This window comes from Phasianus colchicus, chromosome 2 (genome assembly GCF_987193195.1).
Source record: "Phasianus colchicus chromosome 2, bPhaCol1.hap1.1, whole genome shotgun sequence".
NCBI classification, from domain to species: domain Eukaryota; kingdom Metazoa; phylum Chordata; class Aves; order Galliformes; family Phasianidae; genus Phasianus; species Phasianus colchicus.
Genome location: NC_143437.1, coordinates 32,039,201 through 32,058,571, shown reverse-complemented (window position 1 = coordinate 32,058,571; position 19,371 = coordinate 32,039,201). Strand labels below are relative to the sequence as shown.

General features: G+C 41.8%; 1 protein-coding gene and 1 long non-coding RNA gene across 2 annotated transcripts in view; one reads left to right on the top strand and one right to left on the bottom strand.

Annotated features, from left to right (window-relative positions):
• Positions 1-19,371, top strand: part of VIT (vitrin) — a 43,665-nt gene that overhangs the window by 14,737 nt on the left and 9,557 nt on the right. The window contains exons 5-14 of the mRNA XM_031593187.2: positions 345-478; positions 4,297-4,374; positions 5,938-6,018; positions 7,354-7,560; positions 8,218-8,268; positions 11,806-11,844; positions 11,941-11,997; positions 12,773-12,835; positions 15,449-15,496; positions 18,268-18,330. Coding sequence (XP_031449047.2) covers positions 345-478; positions 4,297-4,374; positions 5,938-6,018; positions 7,354-7,560; positions 8,218-8,268; positions 11,806-11,844; positions 11,941-11,997; positions 12,773-12,835; positions 15,449-15,496; positions 18,268-18,330 — 821 coding nt within the window. The remainder of the gene's footprint in view (positions 1-344; positions 479-4,296; positions 4,375-5,937; positions 6,019-7,353; positions 7,561-8,217; positions 8,269-11,805; positions 11,845-11,940; positions 11,998-12,772; positions 12,836-15,448; positions 15,497-18,267; positions 18,331-19,371) is intronic.
• Positions 445-19,299, bottom strand: LOC149918941 (uncharacterized). The gene is made up of 4 exons (XR_016464156.1): positions 18,559-19,299; positions 12,036-12,085; positions 9,682-9,915; positions 445-889 (listed from the first exon to the last, which is right to left on the bottom strand). It is a non-coding gene; the product is annotated as an uncharacterized LOC149918941 (long non-coding RNA).

Genomic DNA, 19,371 nt, shown 5'->3' with positions numbered 1-19,371 from the left:
CAGAGTGCATCTCCACATGTCTTCAGTCATGCAGTCATGCTTGTAGGAATTGCAAGGAGAGCAGAAACTTGTCCTTCTGTGCAACTCAGTCAGCCTTAAGCACTGACCTCATAGATCAGTGGCAAGAAAAAACAGAGACTGACAGTGCTGTGCAGCTGACTGCTCTTCTGTGTTGATGAAGTACAATTTTTTCTTAGTAGCAGACTCAGTGGTAGCTTCGTAGCTTCGCTGTAATTTCTGGCTTAAAAATGGAAGTAAGCACCTCCTACCTCTTGCGCTATTTAACAGCTTTTGTGGCTTGGGGGAGAATTCCCACCTTTAGCTACTATGTTTTCCTCTTGCAGTGGTGCAATAGACAACACAGGTGGGAAGATCCTTGTTCAGAAGGTGGCCGGCCATGCTGGCTACCGGGGTAGCTTCTCCAACGGAGTTCGGTCACTGTCATTGCCACGCTGGAGGGAGTCCTTCCTCGTCTCAGGTACTGTGCTGAAGCACCTTGTTTAGTTTTTATTCTGGGCTTCTTATGGAGACAGCAAAGAGAAATACACTCCACTGAAGCTGTGCACTGCCCACTGCAAGTGACAGGTCTGCACTGACTGCCTGTGGGCATCCCAGCTCCTGCTGTCTATTCTTAAAGTCCAAGCCTTGGAAATGGTGGGTAGGTCTCCCCTTGCATTTGCTCCCCTGAAAAGTACTGCAGCCAAGCAAGGCCCTCAGTGTGAGTCTGTGTCCATGTCTTCTGAAGTGACTTGTTCCAGTGCTGCCACTCAGACTCTGCAGTGAAGCTATATAGTCTGTCTTGCTCTGGGATGTGAAGGTTTCCTTCATGAGTAAAGCAACACATATTCAGTATACCCGTTGGATGCAGTGACCAAGGTTCTCTGAGTTCCTAAATAAAATTAAGTATGCATAGTTTAATGATATATACATTTAAAATAAAAAAACTGTCAACCCATCTCAAATCCATGTACAAATGCCATATTGCATTTGTACAAAGCACTGAATTAAGAAATTCTATAGCTGTAACCCAAATAAGTTATGAAATGCTCCCTTCTCTCTTAGCCAGAATGTTGTGATATCTGCCCAGCACAAGGAAATACATTTTAGACTCATTCATTCTTCTCCCCACTGCATACAACAGCTCACTTGGATTCAGTGATGAATGTCACAGATGTTTTTGTAGGTTAGATACTCTTTGCACCGGTTTCATATTTTCTCAAACCTGCCTGAACTCATTCTGCCCATAAAAATACAGGGTCTAATTTACTTAACATACAATTTGTAAATCCAGCTTCTTGCTTCATCCAGACAAGGGACCATCTCTTGCTGGTCCACAATTCTGAAGGTTTGGGATAGGTATGGCCAACTGATATTATTTAAATACATCATTTCTGGAAAAATCAACAGCTCAAGCAATGGAACAGCCACTAAAAATAAAGAAATGTTTTCATGTGAAAATTAGTGGACCTTATTTAATAAGGTCTTAGAAGCTGACCAAATTAAACTGCCATCTGGAGTTTGCATTAATATATTTGGATGCACTTTTTACTGCATTTTACCATGGGTACACCACACCATGAGAAGGATTTATTTTGGATGAGTATGGCTTTCCTGGAATAGCTGAATTGCTACTTGTACTTGCTGCTGTTTTTTTCCAACAAACAGCACATTGTAATTCTGCTACATAAATAGGAAATAAGATCTTTTTACCTCAGCAGCTGCTCACTTGTCATCCTATAAAACTGCAGGAACTTTTGATTTGTAGTAACATATCTTTACTCTTAATTAATGAGTCACTATGACAGATGATACTAGAGAAAGTTAGAAATATAGGTAAAGAGAAGATCAAAAATCTGCACAAAAATATATATGCATTATGAGATTTGTCTTTCGTGCCTCAATTTCAAGCATGTTGAATTGTCATTCTAATGCAGTGGAACTACATTACAAACTGCTTCAAGCATTAAGTCTAGCATAACACAGTATGTTTGATACCACATTTCATATACAAATAGGAAGGAAATTCTTACTAACTATACCTGCAGAAAATGTGGTAATCTTAGAGAGAAATTCAGAAGACTAGACTCTCAGGAAGGCTGTGCCAATAGTTAGGATATTGTTATCGATAGTTTGTGATGTTTACATTATGAATAAACGTCCACACAAAAGAGCATGGAGGAAGAATCCTTAGGAGAGCCAGGCAATGAGGTGGCGTGATTTAGGAGCAGTGGGGAACAAGGTCTGTTCCCTGGGATTAAAGCAGCCAGCACACCAGGAGGTATGCAAATGCACTGGTATTCACTTTCAAGCACTGAAATGCCTTGGCACTCAGCTGAATGGCTCCATTCAGTTTCGGGGGAGTTTGAAGCGAGTGGGTTAAGAAAATAAGAGTCCTAAACCTCTGGGTTTGCTAATTGCAAATAGGCACAAGAGGGTGAGCGGCCACCATCCCATGGCTTGTACTTCAAACAGCCAGAAGCTGAGGTTTTCAAATCACATGTAAACCCATTTTTATGTATGTTAAGCAAACTCTGACCTAGATTCAACTTTTTCCAGATGACATATCAGTGGAAAAGGCAAATTACCATAGCTCCAGAAAGCAGGGCCACCTCCAGGTCAGGCTTCAGAGCTACCATTTGACAACATATGGGATGCAAGCTGATATTTATCAAAAACCACAGAGTCTAGGAGTAGCCAGCTTCCCCTTGGCAGATAGCTTATTTGCACAGTGAAAGTCTAAGTTTTCATGAGAAATCAGATTAGCTCTAAGATAAGATTATTATGCTATTGCCACATCTGTGTGCCAATAGCCTACCTGACAATTCTGAACTGCTGGTGATAAAGAAATGCATTTAGATATCATCTGCAGTCATATATTTTTTTCACCTTTCTGCCAAATTTTGAAAAGAACTCCCTACTCCCGCTTAGCTCCTGAGGCCAGTTTTGGCTCTGGAAAAAGTGGAAGTGAAGACCTGCTGTCCTTAATTTACTCCAGTTTGTATGGGAAACCCAAGAAAAAGGAAAAAGCTCTTTCCAGCTTGTCCAAGCATGTCAGTTGCCAAGCTTGGCTTCTGAGGGAGCTGTATTGACTTCAGTGGAGCTACTCTCAAATTATACTAATGTAAATGAGAGATGAAATAGATCCTTACATAATTGCCCCATTAGTAACTCAAAGTAACTTCTTTATTGATATCTGAAATTTCAGAGAGGAGTAAAACAAAGGGGCTAGAGACATGCAAAGAGAAATGAGAGGGACAGCCTGCTCCAGCACTCAGTCTGTACAGATGAGTTTTGTTGACTTTGTTGTTTGGCTCTAACTAGCCAGGATGACAGCTGAATGTTCATCTAAAAGAACCACTGAGGACATAAGAGAAAGCAATCTTATCATCAAAATGCAGGTTTTGCAGGAAGTGGGGTGGGTCTGACCAGAGGTGGTCCAGACGCATGACATATCACATCATTTTGTAGAGAGTCACCAGGGAGTGGAAGTCCTTATCTATGCCACATCCAAGCTTGCACAGTTATGCTTTTTCCAGCTCCTAGAGAGCAGAGCAGTCTTACCTACACTGAGCTTCTCTGCAACGTCTTATATTCAATGATATAGATATGCATTGAGAATATAAAACTGTCCCAAGAAATGGAATTGCATGGCTACATGTACCAATAGAGATGGCATCTGGTGTGGCATTATAAAGATTTGTGTTTTAATGCTTAAATGGGAAACATACCTTATTGTTTTAAGACAGGACTCTCATTTTAGATCTCAATATAGCTACCATATGTCCCCACACACAAGCAAAGCCTTCTCTCGCTGTTATTACTGCAAAAGATCGTTGCCAGAAATGGCATGTTGCAAAAGCAAGGTCTGAAAAGAATGGTGTGTGCTTGAAGAAATGAATCCCACATCAAATACACTTTCTAGTTCAACTACATATTTGGGAGCTGGAAAAAGGCAACCCAGGGAGGCTGTGGCTTTAAGTGCAGTTTATACAGATGTTCTTCAGGACTGATTCTTTCATGCTTAACACCATGTGAGAGCAAAGAAGTAAACTGAGTGACCTCTACAAATCCTTCCCAGGACTGTATTTACATGTTTTCTATCTTTTCTTATTATGCTGGGTTTCAGCATTGGTATTTTTAGTGTAATGGTTTTGAGATTCCTCCACCACATGAGAGAAATTCTCAGGAAAATGAGTTGAACAGTGAAAAAGTGGGATCTGATTCTGAACACATATGTTAGACAGGAGGGTTTTGTGTGATATTTTGCAATGATTTTTCTTTTTTTTTTTTTTGTAGAGGGCAAGCCAAGAAAAGGTGTGACATATCCATCAACTCTTGAATTCTCTTCCTCAAAGAGTACAGCTGTTAAACCTGGCAAGTAATTATGATCGACTTTCACTTATATCTATTCACGACTATCTGTTGTAGCATCTCAATTGTGTAATAAAGAAAATTTAATAATTGAGACTCTGAAGATAATGTACTCCTTATGTTCATTGATGTTACTATCTCATTCGGTTTTCTTGTTTATTTTTTTTTCTGTTAAGCATACAGAATTATCCCAGACAATTTCTATTTTTTAGTCTTATTCAGATTTACAGGCCTCTGTTCCCACCTACTTTCTCCCTTGCTTTAAATCTGTGAGTATGGTGTTGTACTTGTTGTATCTGAAGTAAGTCTTCTGTGTTAGCTTTCTCTTGTGTTATCTCTTGGGACATTTGATGTGAAGAGTACAGTAATACATAATAATATTAACAATACAGATAGCAGTGCTCAGCAGCTTTAGATAAGGATCATATGGTAAGGAGTTACTCTGTATAACTTGTTTTGCCTGCCTCCCATTCTGTCAAATTGAACTCAGCTTAAATAATATGTGTCAGTAATTCTACATCAAGATATATGTACAAATCTGCACCTAGGGGAATGTAAATGCAAAGGAATTGTAAACTAAAGGCTGGGCTTTGAGTGATGCACACTCAGGCTGAACAACTACAATGTTTAGATGCCACTGTGCATGTGAAAGCCTAAAAATGAGGAAAGATCTCTGTACTTTCCTCCCAAGGACCAAAGAGTAATGTACAGGAGAAGAGCAAGACTCCAAACAACAGCCATGCCACCTTGGATGGATGCACCCATTGACAGGCATTTGAATGCATGGGAAAGATGCACATGTCCTTACATCACTCTTCACAGTAGATAAGCTCATGAAGACTTGAACTCAGCAAATCCCAAAAGAGTCACAATAGAGAAGTGTAGTAGTAAAAGATATTCTTTTTTTTTCCCTTACATTCCCAGGGAAAAGTCTGGAATTTACACAGTTATGAAAAAAAAAGCACAAACAAATGTCATTTCCATGACGGAGACACTTCATGTAGACTTGAATATGAGCTACCACCTACTGTGAGTCTTGATCAAAAACTTGTGAAAGGAATTAAATTATTTAAGCTGAGTAAAAATCTCTCTTTCCTTCTAAGTAAGCACATAACATCCAGGATTTGGCCCCATGAAGATCTGACAATGTCAAGCAAGAAAGAACTACATCTGAATGTGAGTTAGTGACTGAAATACTACATGCTAGTTGGTATTCACCAGACAACCTACACACACCAGGACCCTGACTCACATTAATCTTATGAGGATTGGTTTATTAGTGGTAAAACCCCGTGTTTATTGCTCACTTCAGAAATTCTGTTGACATTGGCAGGAGCTTTTGGGCAGTCAGATGTCTAAATGAAGCACCGAAAACATGCGGCGACTGCTGTCTAGAGGCATTCATCCAATCACTTTTTCTTTCCTAGCAAGGAAGCACTGATTAGACTAACCAAACTTTGTAATGCTAGGTGGTGGGATGCGTCCCTTTGGGAACTGATAACCTCCTAATGGAAAACTTTATTTTATTCCAGACTGCATTTCTTAACGTGTTTCATTTTGCTTCAGAGCCTAAGAAGCCAGAGCATGACCTAAAAGTTCCAAAGAGTGCAGCCACGTCTGATACATCGGGGAAAGCCTCAGAACAAGGTAGGGGTTGGAAATATTCGTGTCTTTTTCTAAAGAAACTCAATTACATTCTCAATCTCTTCATTGCCCCTGGGCCTTCTGCTGTAGCGTAAGCTCGCAGGTTCCTTGCTCCATGCAACCAAAGTTATAGAAACCACTGCTGTACCCACTCCCTGTTTCTGCAGTACTGTCTTGCACAGGAAGTATCCCTTTGCCCTTTATCCTCCTTTTCTTAGTGCAGCATGGAGCAGGGTACTGCACAGCCCAAAGAGTGCCATTCACACTGTTTTTTTAGCTGAGTTCTTTTGTTTGTCTTCTGAGCTCGCTTTCAACATCACCCCATTAAAACTGACTGAGACCTGAGTTTTTCTGTGGCTGGCATTTGGTAGTAATTAATCCACCAGACAGTTTCACAGTGATGCTTTCCAAAAGGGAAACATCCAGCAGTAAAATGCAAGCCTGTGCTGTGTTGCAATGAAAAGGCTGCATGAAGGCATACCACTCCATTTCAGTGAACACAATCTGTCAGGCCATCCCTGGGGATACAGACAGGGAGGAGAGGAGCAGGGATGCGATGAACATGGAATATTTGAGGGTGACTTTAATAGATAGGTGAATAGGTAAAAGATAAAGACTCTTCTAATACGCTGACTGGAAAGGGCTAGAAGCACACTAAAAAATTTGCATAAGACTATTTAGGATGCACATTTTTGCAACTAGAATTGTCTCTGTTCTCATGACAGACCATTTTAAAAGCAGTAGAAACTATCTGCTGAGTCAATGGGCATCCCTGGGTGCTGCTCTTACCACAACCCTAAGACAAAGCTCTCCTGGCTCCTGCTCCAACCCTGTCCTGAATCTCAGAAACCTGTCCTTCTGCCAATAACACTTTGGTGGTGGTAGGCAATGCCTACTTCATTCTGGTCTATGACTCAGAATTGCCATCTTTTATTACGAGATGTCTGCTGATTTCTATTTATACGGATTTTCAAAGAGTTCAATTATACTGAGAAAAGATGACAGCGAAACAAAAAACTGCAACTTCAACTGGCTGTTTGAACCCCTGCACAGGCCTGAAACTGTAAGGCAGAAAGTTTCTCTTTTTCAAAGCACAGAAAGTGTAGGAGAAACACTAAGTCTATGACAGGCTGTTGTCAGCAACTCCAGCGTTACACAGGCACATGAGCTATTCATTCACTCAGCAATGAAGGCTTTAATGGGGTCCAGAGATGAGAATGCTTGTAGACATCCTAAGGAAAACATCACTGTCTTGGTTGCCTTCAACAGCAAGAGTCACTAATGATGTTTCTGTGCCACATAGGATGCAGCATAGTGACTGTATCAATTTTCCTACAGGGGACACAGTCCACAAGGTGTATCAGGCATCACCAGAACCAATGGCAACCACACAAGTGGCAGCCACAACGCCAACCCCAACGACCACAACCACAGAGCCTTTCAGCACAACACCAAAGCCAACCACAACACCTGCAACAACAAGAATCACAACAGACTCAGCTGCAGCCAAGCCTCGACCTGGATTGCACAGGGTCAGGGATACAGGTCAGTAGTACAGATGTTTTCATTGCTTTCCTCCTGACTAACAGTTCTCCTAAAATTAAAGGAACAAGAAACTCAGTTGAGTATATCATATTTTTAGCAGATCATTGGTACAGCGGTTCAACGTAGGCATATTATGAGTGGATAAAGAAATTAATTCCCACCTATCTGCTGGAATTAGAGTTGTAGTATAGTCTCTGAGACACATATGGAAGTGTTTGTCTCACATCAACTCAAAGTGGTTAGATTCCCCAAAATAAGTGCTCATCTTCAGTAAGCAGAGCAATTACGGCTAGTCATTATCTTTGGCATCTATACTGATTCTCGTGGGGGGAACTTTTCCATCTCTAAACACTGTCATGATTTTCAGGTATAGTAATCAACAGTTTCCTTGATTCATACATATGTCTGGACTGAATGTTCAGCAAACAGGTTAAGATTTAACTCTGTGATAAATTTCAATAAATGAAAGTTGTAATATATGTTTTTCTAATAGCTCTTGGATTTTAAAGACGAAAACAATGTGAAGGAATCCCCCCATATAAATTTTTCACACCTGGTTTTCCCTAATCTTTTCTTCTCTTCATTTATTTTTATTCATACATATTGGTGTCTTTTTGAATGGTTCAGTTGATGAAAATCAAAATCTCCTATTTTTAGGTTCTAGCAGTGTCCACCCTGCATATTCCTCCATGGCAGCTGCAGCATCAAGTAAGTACAGTAAGGAAATATGTGCCACAAGGCATGCAGTGTGGTGTATTTTAAGGCAGCAATGATTCAATAACCTTTCAAGCCTCAGCAAATGCGTTGGTTGAATACAAGTCTGTATTTAAACTGAAAAATATATGCTAAGCCTGATACATCAGAGATGTTGACCACCGAGAGTTCTGGGGAATCCTTTCTAGTGAATAACTGCAAGTGACAATACCTGCCTTGACAAATGCTGGATTTTGCAACTCTTGAGAAGTTTGTGCTGCTGAAGTCAGATTTTCCTGTAGCATCCTCCTGTCTTACTCTTAAAGGAAAATTTGATTTACTTGTAAGATACGTAGTACAGACAGTTTCATTGCTATTTAAACTTAGGGCTGAAAGCTCTGAAATGCCAACTTTAGTTTTTGTGAAAACCTCAGGCTGTGGTTCCACGCCTGGCATAAATGTGATGTTATTCCTGGCACATCACTTGTGTTTTTGACAACAGAATTGTGGCCGTTCAGAGCTCTGCAGTTTCATCCAGAAGCCTGCATCCATTCTAGCCCACAGGCTACAGTGCAAATATGTAGAGGGGTTTTCTCATACAATGGGTAATTACTCAGTCAAGGATGGGAGAATATTTTCAGCTGTTTGCAAGTTTCTGAGCATGACACTATTTTGAGGGTTGTATAAAAGAGAGATGGATTGGGTTTGTATAAAAGAGAGCTGGAAGATTTCATACTATTGCTATTTCTGAGTGCCTTGAGCTTGGTTCTACTCTCATACATGTAAATGTGGCTGTACCTACAGCTGAATAATTCAAAGCCAGAGTACATGGCAGGCATCTTCTGGTTAATTCAGGTCTTGAGGGAAAGCATCATTAAATCAAATTTAACTGTGAGCCCAGAAGTCTCCTACCTTGCTACTCCTACCTAGAAAGCCTGCCCACACCAAAGGAGCATCATGAGCATCCCCCTTCATCAATTCCATGTACTAGGAATAAGTGACCCTCCACACCCAACAGAGCATGCTCTTCCCCTGCTCTGGGGTAAGGGCAGGAGTTGGGAAGTTAATTTTACAGAGTCAAACGTATGTGCGTGGCACTATATGCAGAAGTGCAAACAAAATTTCAAGCAGTTTATTTTCAGTGGGAATCTGAATCATTTTGTATCTAATATGCATGTAAACCCGGTCCTGCTTGTTGCTCTATTTTCTATTTCATGTTCCCATCAGCTGGCACAAAAGAGTCCATTACTTTCTTCACTGACGATTAGAAAAACCTATTTGAGGTTCCCCAAGCAGTAAGAGGTGCATGTTGAGAGTGAAGTTTTAATGACACTGAAGTCAGTGGGAAGGTTATACTTGTCTTAAATAAGACCAAACTTTGAGTCAAAAAGCAGAAAGATTAAAAGTAATTTTTAAAAAATTACTCACTATTTCAAGCATTTCTTCATTGCAGTGTAGTTCTGCTTCTCCACAATTTTCTGTACTAAAGTTATAGACATAAATTAACTCCCGGAAGATTAAAGTGATGAGATTTAGGGACAGGTTCTTGTGAGCTGGAGAAATAGAGATGTACATCTGATTTCACAGACTTGATTTCTAGGACTACTCAGTATCCATCTTCTTGAATTTTCCTGATTTGTTCTTGATTCTGAAGGAGAAGATCTGGTTTAAAAAAAAAAAGAAAGAAAGAAAGAAGGGAAGAAAACAAACTTACAACCACATACAAAGTAGTTAATGAGTTTTTTCTATCTGAGGAGCCTTTAGAACTCACTCATATTATTCAAGCTGGAGTTTCTAATGATGCTTTTGGCTCTGCACTCTGCCCTGCCAAGTTCAGCTTCACCTCTTTTCTTTTCAGCCAGTGACCCTGAGCTGGGTGCTGCCTACCACAACCTTTCATCCTCAGCTGTGACTTACCATAGTAGCAAGAAAAGAAAATAGGAAAGGACTGGGCAGACAACAGCATTATAACCAACATAGAAAGCTCTCATCCTGGCTCATAGGAGTGGAAAGCACTGGATAAAGGCTGCACTGGGGGGGACAGATGGAGGCTATTTTTGGATACAGCCTTCTCTCTTTGGATACTTAGTCCACCAGGAATGCTGACTAAGTTGCAGAGGGAATTCATGTTTCTTGAGCGGAGTAGCTGCTCACCTTCTCAAACCAGTTTTCATCAGTTGTAAGGCTTGGCACCACCAAAAGCAGCACAGAAAGCAAACCAAGTGGGTAATGAGTGTGGAAACAGAACAAAAGTTGTGGTGCAAAGGACGTAGGAACTAATCTCTCTCTTACCCTCATGTGCACTGTTTCAAGTGGCCTTGTAAATACAAATACTCAGGCAATCCCAAACTAAGGGAAGCTTTCAGGCTCAAAGTTAATTTTCTTCCCATTCTTTGGTATACCTGTCTTGAACATGAAAATAGCTCCCAACTCTATACTGTGCTGCTGCATAAGCAGATCTCACTCTCCAGAGCCAAGAAGTTATCTTGTGCTGCCTGCAGATCACCTGGAACAGAGCTAGAAGCCTACAAAGTTTAAAACTAGCAGGTGAGCCTGTTATTTCCCAAAACAGGATCTCTTTGCCTTTTAAATTTTCATGGTCTCTCGGGACAGCTCACAGATATCCCATCAAAGGGCTTCCAGTAGTCTGTGAATGTTCAAATTTGGGTAATGCACACATTATTTGCTGTCACTTAGCTTTGTCATATGAAGCCTACAACTAGCAGCAGTTCCTGTTTTCTTAGACAACCATTACAAATGATCTCATTTATGATATCTTACTGAGAAATACCTCATGAGTCCACTGTTCTCAGAAGTCAGCTAAAACATTCCTACTAATTTCAGCAGGCTTTGGAATGTTAACAAGCTTCTTAAGAGCAATTAATGAAAAGAAAAGCATGATTGAAGACAATCTTCATCTGCAAGTGCTTTGAGAATTCTGTATTTTTGAACAGTGGGAGTTTAATGCACTAACACAATCACATTAAAAAAGCATTTTGTGTAGACAGCAATGAAGACATTTCAGACACATGAATTCTCCCACATTGTTTTTGTTATTGTTTCATTATTTACAGTCTGCCTGCTTGCTTGTATCTACTCACTGGCTCTTGTCTCAGATAGTAAGCTCTGTGCAGGAAGTGTGGTATCTGGTCTGGGTTTTGTTTTGGTTTGTTTTTAACATTCTTCACACAACTGGCTAGCATTGAAATAGAAATAAGAACAGATAATGAGCTTGAGCAATTGAGAAACAAAACTTATTAGGGAAAGCAAATCACAGCAATAACTACAAACATCTTCAGTGCAAAGCAGAGACGATTAAAGTCGTACTCATAACTGAAGTGAATGTTAACTAATCTAACTAGGCAGAACAAGGCAATTTTTCTTTAAGCTGACTTAAAATGTAGGGTTTTAACATCTGAAAGTGGATATCAACGAAAGCTCTCTGTCTCTGAACAACTAACTCTCCTAGCAATAAAATAAGATTCAGGTAGCAGTAGTCCTGCACCAAACATGGGGTAAAAATGACACTTCTTCATTTTGATGTCCACTCAGGACAAATTCAGGCTTCACAAGGAAGAGGACAGAATACAGGTATGTACTGAACCAACTAGCTGGATCTTTATTGCTAGAATGCTAGAAAACATTGTCTTTCAGTTCTATTTACTAACCAATGCAATATTTTCAAAGCATTCAGGGGCACTTCCACATCTGCAAGTAACAGGAATATTTTGCGACCCAATGCAGGTAACCAATCATTTTTCAAGTTTCTCCCCATCACTCACCTCTAAAAAGCAGATATTACTGTAGTTATTGCACAGCAATAGCATAACTTCTAGAAACAACAACAAAAAAAGGAATGATTAAACTTAGAATTTTCTCAGAACAATATCCTAAACCTATTTACATAGGGACTTTATAATACTTGCTAATGCAAAATGACAGGAGAACTTTGTGTCTTGGCGTCCATAGGCCTAGCCTCAAGAGGAATCATAGAATCACAGAAGACTTGGGTTGAAAGGGACCTTGATGCCCGCCCAGCTCCACCCCCCTGCTGTGGGGCAGGGCTGCCACCCACCATCTCAGGCTGCCCAGGGCCTCATCCAACCTGGCCTTGATTGCCTCCAGGGATGGGGCACCACAGCTTCTCTGGCATCCTGACAATTGCTTTCAGTTTCCAGCTCCTAAGCATGATCAGCATCTCAGGACCCGCTGCTTGTTGCTCCAGTGCACCAGAGAACTACAGTATCTACTAACATTCAGACTCCTTTCTTCTGCTTTTGCTACCCTCCCTAGGCTTGTAAATTCTTCTTTTTTTTTTTTTTTTTTTTTGGGGGGGGGGGAATCTTATTTGTTAGTGGTGTTTTTTGGTTTTTGTTTTTTTTTTTTAATCCATCTTCCATTTGATCTGAAAACATACAGAAAAGTAGTTTGGTGCCCCCTCATCTCTGGAGGTCACGCTTCTCTATTTCTCTATCCTGGCCAGATGACCTCTAACCTCCATCTCTCTCACACTGTGCAGGTATTCAGCGCCAAGAGCCTATTGCCACCTTCCGCAGGCCCGCTGGGTCTCCAGCCCATCTGGGTGAGCCAGACTGCTAGGTGCAGGTTTTCTGCCTTCTTTCATGGTTTTAGTAAGCCTAAATTAGCCCATATGCTGCTCTGCAGACCAATTCTCTGTATACTGAAAGGCCAACCAGCAGCTTCCAGAATGAGTAGTCAGTGGACAGATGGGACACTAGTGATTCCCACTAGGCTGTGGGAATCAACTTCTACCACAGTGCTTGTAATTTACCTTATTTGTTAGTCAAAATGAGGAACAAAACCCCAGCCCTGTGCATCCTATCAGGTCTGTGGCGAAGCTACATTTTCTGCTGTTCCTGTCATTCTCAGGAACCTCCAGGCTGATTAGAACATAGGGATTGTCTTAACAATGAGGGTAGAAACACATTGATGTATTTCTTCTTTCCCACCTGTGCAATTCACCGTCCACTTCATCAGCAAACCCTTTCAGTGGCACTCTGGAAGGCTGCTGGCAACTTCATGTGGCTCCAGAGCACTCAGGGTGCTCTATTTTGTTACTTTGCTTTAACTCTATTTCTGTTTATTTCAGTCCCTTTCTGTTCCTTCATTTCTATCCATGTTTGTTTTTCTCATGTTCTTTTGGCCATACCAATATCACAGCCTTTTCTTTCTTTTTAATTTCATAATTATTAAATTGTTATATTCTCTCAATCCTCTGCCTGTGTCAAAATCCAGTGCTCACTATCACAAGGGAAACAGGTGGGCAATATGTACCCATGCAGAACAGCAGAGCAAACATGTTTCCTGTAAAAGTGTCTATAATTCGTGCACTGCCTAACAAAGCAGTGCACAAATTATATTACACCGTGTACAGGAGGGAGAGCCTGGTATGGCAGGGAAATGGGAAGAGCCCTGAGATGTGCTGACTAAGCCTCAGTCTGTCCAAATCTTTGCCAGAGGAGCAGGGGAATGCTGTGCTGAATCTTGTTTAAATCAGTCACAGTTTGTTCCCACCTTACATATCTGAAGATTTCCCCAAGATGATTGCAAAGCACAATTATTCCATAACAAGCAACTGTTTTCACAGCCACAGAGCAAGAGAAAAACCCCACAAACATATACTTGTTGTATTCCCTGCAAGCCCTGATCTTTTTTCAGCCTGGGTCCCGGCAGCTCAGTTGTGTTGCTTACAAGCAGCCAATTTTTCTCACGGTCAAAGGGAAATTCCTGGACAACTCCTTGCTTTCTTGGAAAGGAGAGCTGTTTTTCTTGATCCTGCAAAGTGAGTGCACGCTGCTCAGCAAACAACAGCTATTGAGCTGGGCTGTCAAGGAGCTTCCTCTATTCAGCTCAGGTTAGCAAAAAGATCTGCTTGGAAAACACCCATCCTGACACACCATTTATTTGCTTGGCTTCTCCCTGCCTGCTCTCAAGAAGGTCCCAGCTCCTCCAACCCCTTGACAATTATAGATCTTTTTATATTTTTTTAAAGATCAGTCTTGTAGTATTTTAAAAATCAACCTTGATTTTTGGGGCATTATCAAGAAAAAAAAAAAAAAAGCTTTAGCTTCTTAAAAAAATACTCTTTTTCCTTTCAAAGGAACATTTAATTGAGAGCTTGCTCTGTGATGTGTCTAGGACTACATCCAAGCATAGAGCTTTTGCCTGGATTCATGAATCACTCAGAATTAGTGCATTCTTCATCTCTGCAGCCAGACACCCAAATCCTTGGCACTTGTGCTTGTCTTCATTCAGGTCTTCTCACTACAGAAAGTTTTCAAAGGACATGAGCCGTGGGAAGACTGCTCAAAGAAGCCATACACAGCTCTTCCTCATTACCCATACACAGCAATTTGGAAGGACCCAAATCTGAGTCAGTTGTTCTAGAGAAGAGTAAATCTAGAAAGAGTCCACCATTACTCCTACTGACAAAAAAACAGTATTTTCCTGGAGTTACTGAAAAACATGACTTTTCTGAGGTTATATGGTCAGATAAGCTAGAGGAGCCTGCACTGCAGTCACACTGAGGTGGCAATCTCACAGAAAGGTCTGTGTTTCATTGGCTGGAGGACATTGGTAAGCCCACAGCTCCCTTTTCTTTTTTCCAGACCAATATATGTTTCACCCATTGGCTGTAATCTGGAGGACGCCAGCCACCAGTCTAGCTGGGGAAACATTACTTTTTGGAGGAGTCTTTCTGGAAGTTCCAAAAATAGATACCTGGGGGCTTATTTATGAAAGCATCGATTTGGTTGGAGTTTTTACATGCCTGATAGGCTGCAAACAAGATTTAGACACCTTTTTGTTTGAACGGGTTCAAGCAATACAGAAATCAGTAGACTGCAGATTTTCAGTGGGAAACAATCTAGGGAAAGCAAAAGTATACTTAAATTGGTATAATTGTCTCAGTGTCAGTGCAGTTCTGAGGAACATAACCAAAGCAGATCTAAAGAGGCATATTGAAACATAAAACAGATGAGAGCTCTGGAGCCAGTGACATAAGCCTGCTAAATGTGGCTTGAAATGTGTCTGTAAAGGTTTCCAAGTTTACTGATATCCTTAGCTCCTTCTCATGAATTCACTATATGAATTAGCTTTTGTAAATTGAGCTTTTTAATCTTCAGTAATTCCATTATTTTCAGTAATACTTTGTCTTTTCTTTCATGTATGAAAGCAATGGAAACAGACTTGTGGAAACCTGGACTGAGCTTTTTTGACACAGGTAAATATTTAAATCATTTGGTATCTAGACTGGGAATTATTGTTTTCTCACATGTGGGGAAAGCTCACACTATTCATTAGGCCCATGGCATTGCTGATAACGATCTCATTCTAAGAAGTAATGACGGTATTTAAGATGACAAATGAGGTATGTCGCTTACATCTTAGTAGTTAAAATTATTTTCAAGTTCCTGCCAAAAGTGAGAGCAGAACAGATGAGCTCTGCAAAGAATTGGCAGTGGTACTGCAGGAAAGAGGTTCTAGCTACTGAAATTCACTTGTAAATAAGAAGGTATTTTGGGAATGCCACAGCTGGGAAAGCAGTCTAGAAATGCCATCAATGAAAAAGATGGCAGATTATTCTGATGCAAATGTACTTAAGAAGGAAGGGCATTCAGATAAGAATGGTGGATTAAAAAATAGTGGGCATTACTGAAATTTTCTAATGTTTTAGCCTTAAAATTCAGAAGACAGCATTTTTAGAACTATTGGTGAGTGAGAAAAAAAACCCTTACAGTTGTAGCAGGCTTCAGAGGCAGAAGATCAAGACTTGAAAAATTCTTAGCCAGGTGCAGTTTGCAAGTGCACATCCCACACGTTCAGTATTTAAGGGATCTCTTTCCTTAAGAACATTTAAAGTAGACTATGCAAAGTCTACTACGCAAAGTCCATGCAAAGATATGGCAATTCATCACAGCATGCTCTTACTAGGAGCTGGACTATCCAGTATAAGGTGTCTTTTCCATTACCAGTTTTGCTGCTGGAGAGAGCTGTGCTATGTTGGTGGCCCTTGCAAAGACCATCCCCCCAAACACCCAAAGCCGAGGTGTGACTAATCCTCCCACTGACTGCTAAGAGCAGTGTTGCCTATTTGCATTAGCTTGCAAATCCAGTGGCAGTGGCTCTTCAGTCAAAATTTGCATAATCTCAAACGTGAACAGATTTCCCTTCTCCAGGGGTGGCACTCTGAGTCAGAGAGTGAGCATGTTTCTATCCAGCCTTCAGTGGGTTTAATTAGAAGAAGCTGCAGCGCAGTGTACAGGGCCAGTGGTGCAGAGGGGCACCCCGAGACAGCAAATGACAAATTGCATTGAATGCAGTGAAAGGTTGAGTGTGGGAGAAGGGATGTTGCATTAACAGTTTCTCAGAATCTGAAGCGTCTGTGTGATAAAGTCTGATGAATTCAGATTGTCATTTCAAAGGAATGGTTCCTGGTGTGCATGCAGTCACTGCTGTCTTGCTGAAATGAATAGGCAGTTTAATCAGCATGGACAGCTGTGACAATCAATGAAGAGAACTTTAATTAGCATGGAGTAGGCTACCCATGCAGTGAGTTCAAATTCCCATGGCAGTAACAACCTTAAATTGGACTGGCAGAATCCACAGATTCTGACCACCTCCCCAATTAGTGGGGAAGGTTATTTGGTGGGTGACCTTGTTGTTACAGTGAGCACAAAGCAGCTTGCTGACCCACAGCCTCTGAGAACAGCTGGTGGCACCAGCAGCCAGAATGAGGAGTGCCATGGTGCTCAGGTGCGCCATGCTGACAGAGCTTATGGCAGCTTTGGGTATGGACTGCGGATTTTAACAAGCACAGACACACACATGAGGGAAATAGCTGTGAATTAACTTCCCCATAAAGTTTGTCTGCTAAAATGAGAGGCATGTGTTAGTATCTAACCTCACAACAGCCTTTAATCCATCTATTTCATGATCTGCAATAAGGTAAGCAGGAATGCGGTGTGTATGTGGTGCCAAGCACTACGTGTTGGAACATAGTGCTGCAAGGTGGAATGTGGCTTTGGTCTGCTACTGAAGGAAATTACACACCTGTGATTAAAGGCTACACTGGAGTACACACAGTCATAAGGACAAGCTGTTGAGTATTTCAGGTCTTAAAGAAAAAAAATGAATGTAAATGGGGCTAAATTTAGTGTCCTTTTCTTACCTCATTCATATGGGAGCACCAAGTGTCCTTCACAAGGCCAGGCACAATACCCAGCCAACACAGTGTTCTACCCAGTGACAGATGCCTGGGGGTGAGAAAGGCAGAGGGCAGACACACAGGAATGGAACTGGCAGGGCTGGTTGATCCCTTCCGCAGAAGGTATCTCCCTCACTGGCAGCTGAATTTGGCCTCTTAGTGAGAGACTTCTGCTCAGTAATGTCCCAGCACACTATAGCCACGCAGAGGGGATCAGGTGCCAAACTGACACCAGTTTGAGGACACAGTCTCAACAAAACCTCCTCTCCTGACCCAAACCTGCACGCAGCTTCATCATGCAGGGGAAACAACTCCAAGCAGTTGTATTCTTGTGCTCATTCCCACGGGAGGTGAGTTGGTAGATGTAAATAGAATGGAAGATAGACTGGTGGGAGTTGGAATTTCCTGTTTTCTTGAATATTTTCTGCACTATTATGGTGCAGTCATTAATAACTCTGACAGCCAGCTCAAATGGTGCACAAGCTCAGAACTGTTATAGCTGCCATCAGATTCTGGTAATGCCTTTACTGATGTCCCTTGGCCACCCACTGTCTTTACACATGCAGTGCTCACACACTGGGGCTGCTGGCTGCCCTGGCAGTGGAGATGGTAGAGGTGAGTTGCCAGGACTTGCTGCCCACTCTCACTTCCCTCTCGCATTTAGCATTTTCAGACTGCAGGTGCTCAGCAGCAGCCCAGGGGCTCCCTCCAGGCACCCCTGCAGACACGCAGAGCTGGGGCAGCCCAGCACACCTCAACAGAGCCTCTCCTCTCCTCCGTTTCTCCAGGTTTTGCTTCAAAGGAGGAACTGAACCTGAAGCCACTGGAGGCAACCTCCCAGGGGAACCCAAGTATGTACATCGGAATTAATCTCATAATTACACAGTACCATTTTATTAATTACCTGCTACTAGAAGGCATTCAAATTAAATAGCAACTAGGACTTCTTAAAGAAAACTTAAGATACTTAAGGAATACATTTTCCTCTGCAGAGGATCAACAAGTGCTCTCTGCCCATCCCTCTGACAAATGCAATTGGTTTTGCTTTTCCAAGAAAGGCATTTCAAGATGTAGCTTACCTGGGCGTCAGGACGATGGCTGCTCGCTGCTCCTCTTCAGGGTGAGCTCAGCTCCACACTCTGGGCACACACAGCTCCTCTCAAGGCGTTGTGATGGTGCAGGACAACAAAGCAATGAGCTGCAGCCAGGGATGGGCAAGCAAACCCTGATGACCGCACACACTCCTGTGGCCGCACAGGCGCTTTCTGATGCGGAGGGTGGGAGGGAAAGAAACCGCCTGAGAAATGGATGCAGTCAGGAGAGAGGTTCTGTGTCCTGGCTGGGGTGCTGAAGGAGCATTGAGGAGCCCTCCGCCTGGGGATGGAGATGTCACATGCTCTGAAAAGCAAGCCTTGAAGTCCTTTGTAATTAAAGACAGGTTTGCCCATTAACTAACTTATCTTAAATTGGGGCCCAGAGAAGGAGGAAGGGAAAGCAAACCACAAATACAGAGATGGGATCATCCACCTCTTCAAGGGAAGCCTCCCTCGAGGAGGGGCTCACCCTCCTGCTGACCCCAGGGCCTCCTGTGCCCATCCTCCCACAGCTGAGTGCTCACTTTTGTCTTAAGGCCTCTTTACCTTAAATGCTGAACCAAGCATTCCTATATCCTCAGTTGCTCCACCTAAAAATCCTGATATATTTTGTCTCATCAAAAAATGTTAAATACAACCTTACAGAAGTAAGAGAGAGGAGAAGAAAAGGGGAAGCACCTGCCCTTGGAGATCCAAACTCACTGTAGGAAAGCAGAGCTCAGTACAGCTCCCTACAGAGCACACGTAAGAAGAGTCCTGCTGCTGATCACTTCTACCATTCAAATGCAGTGAATTAAG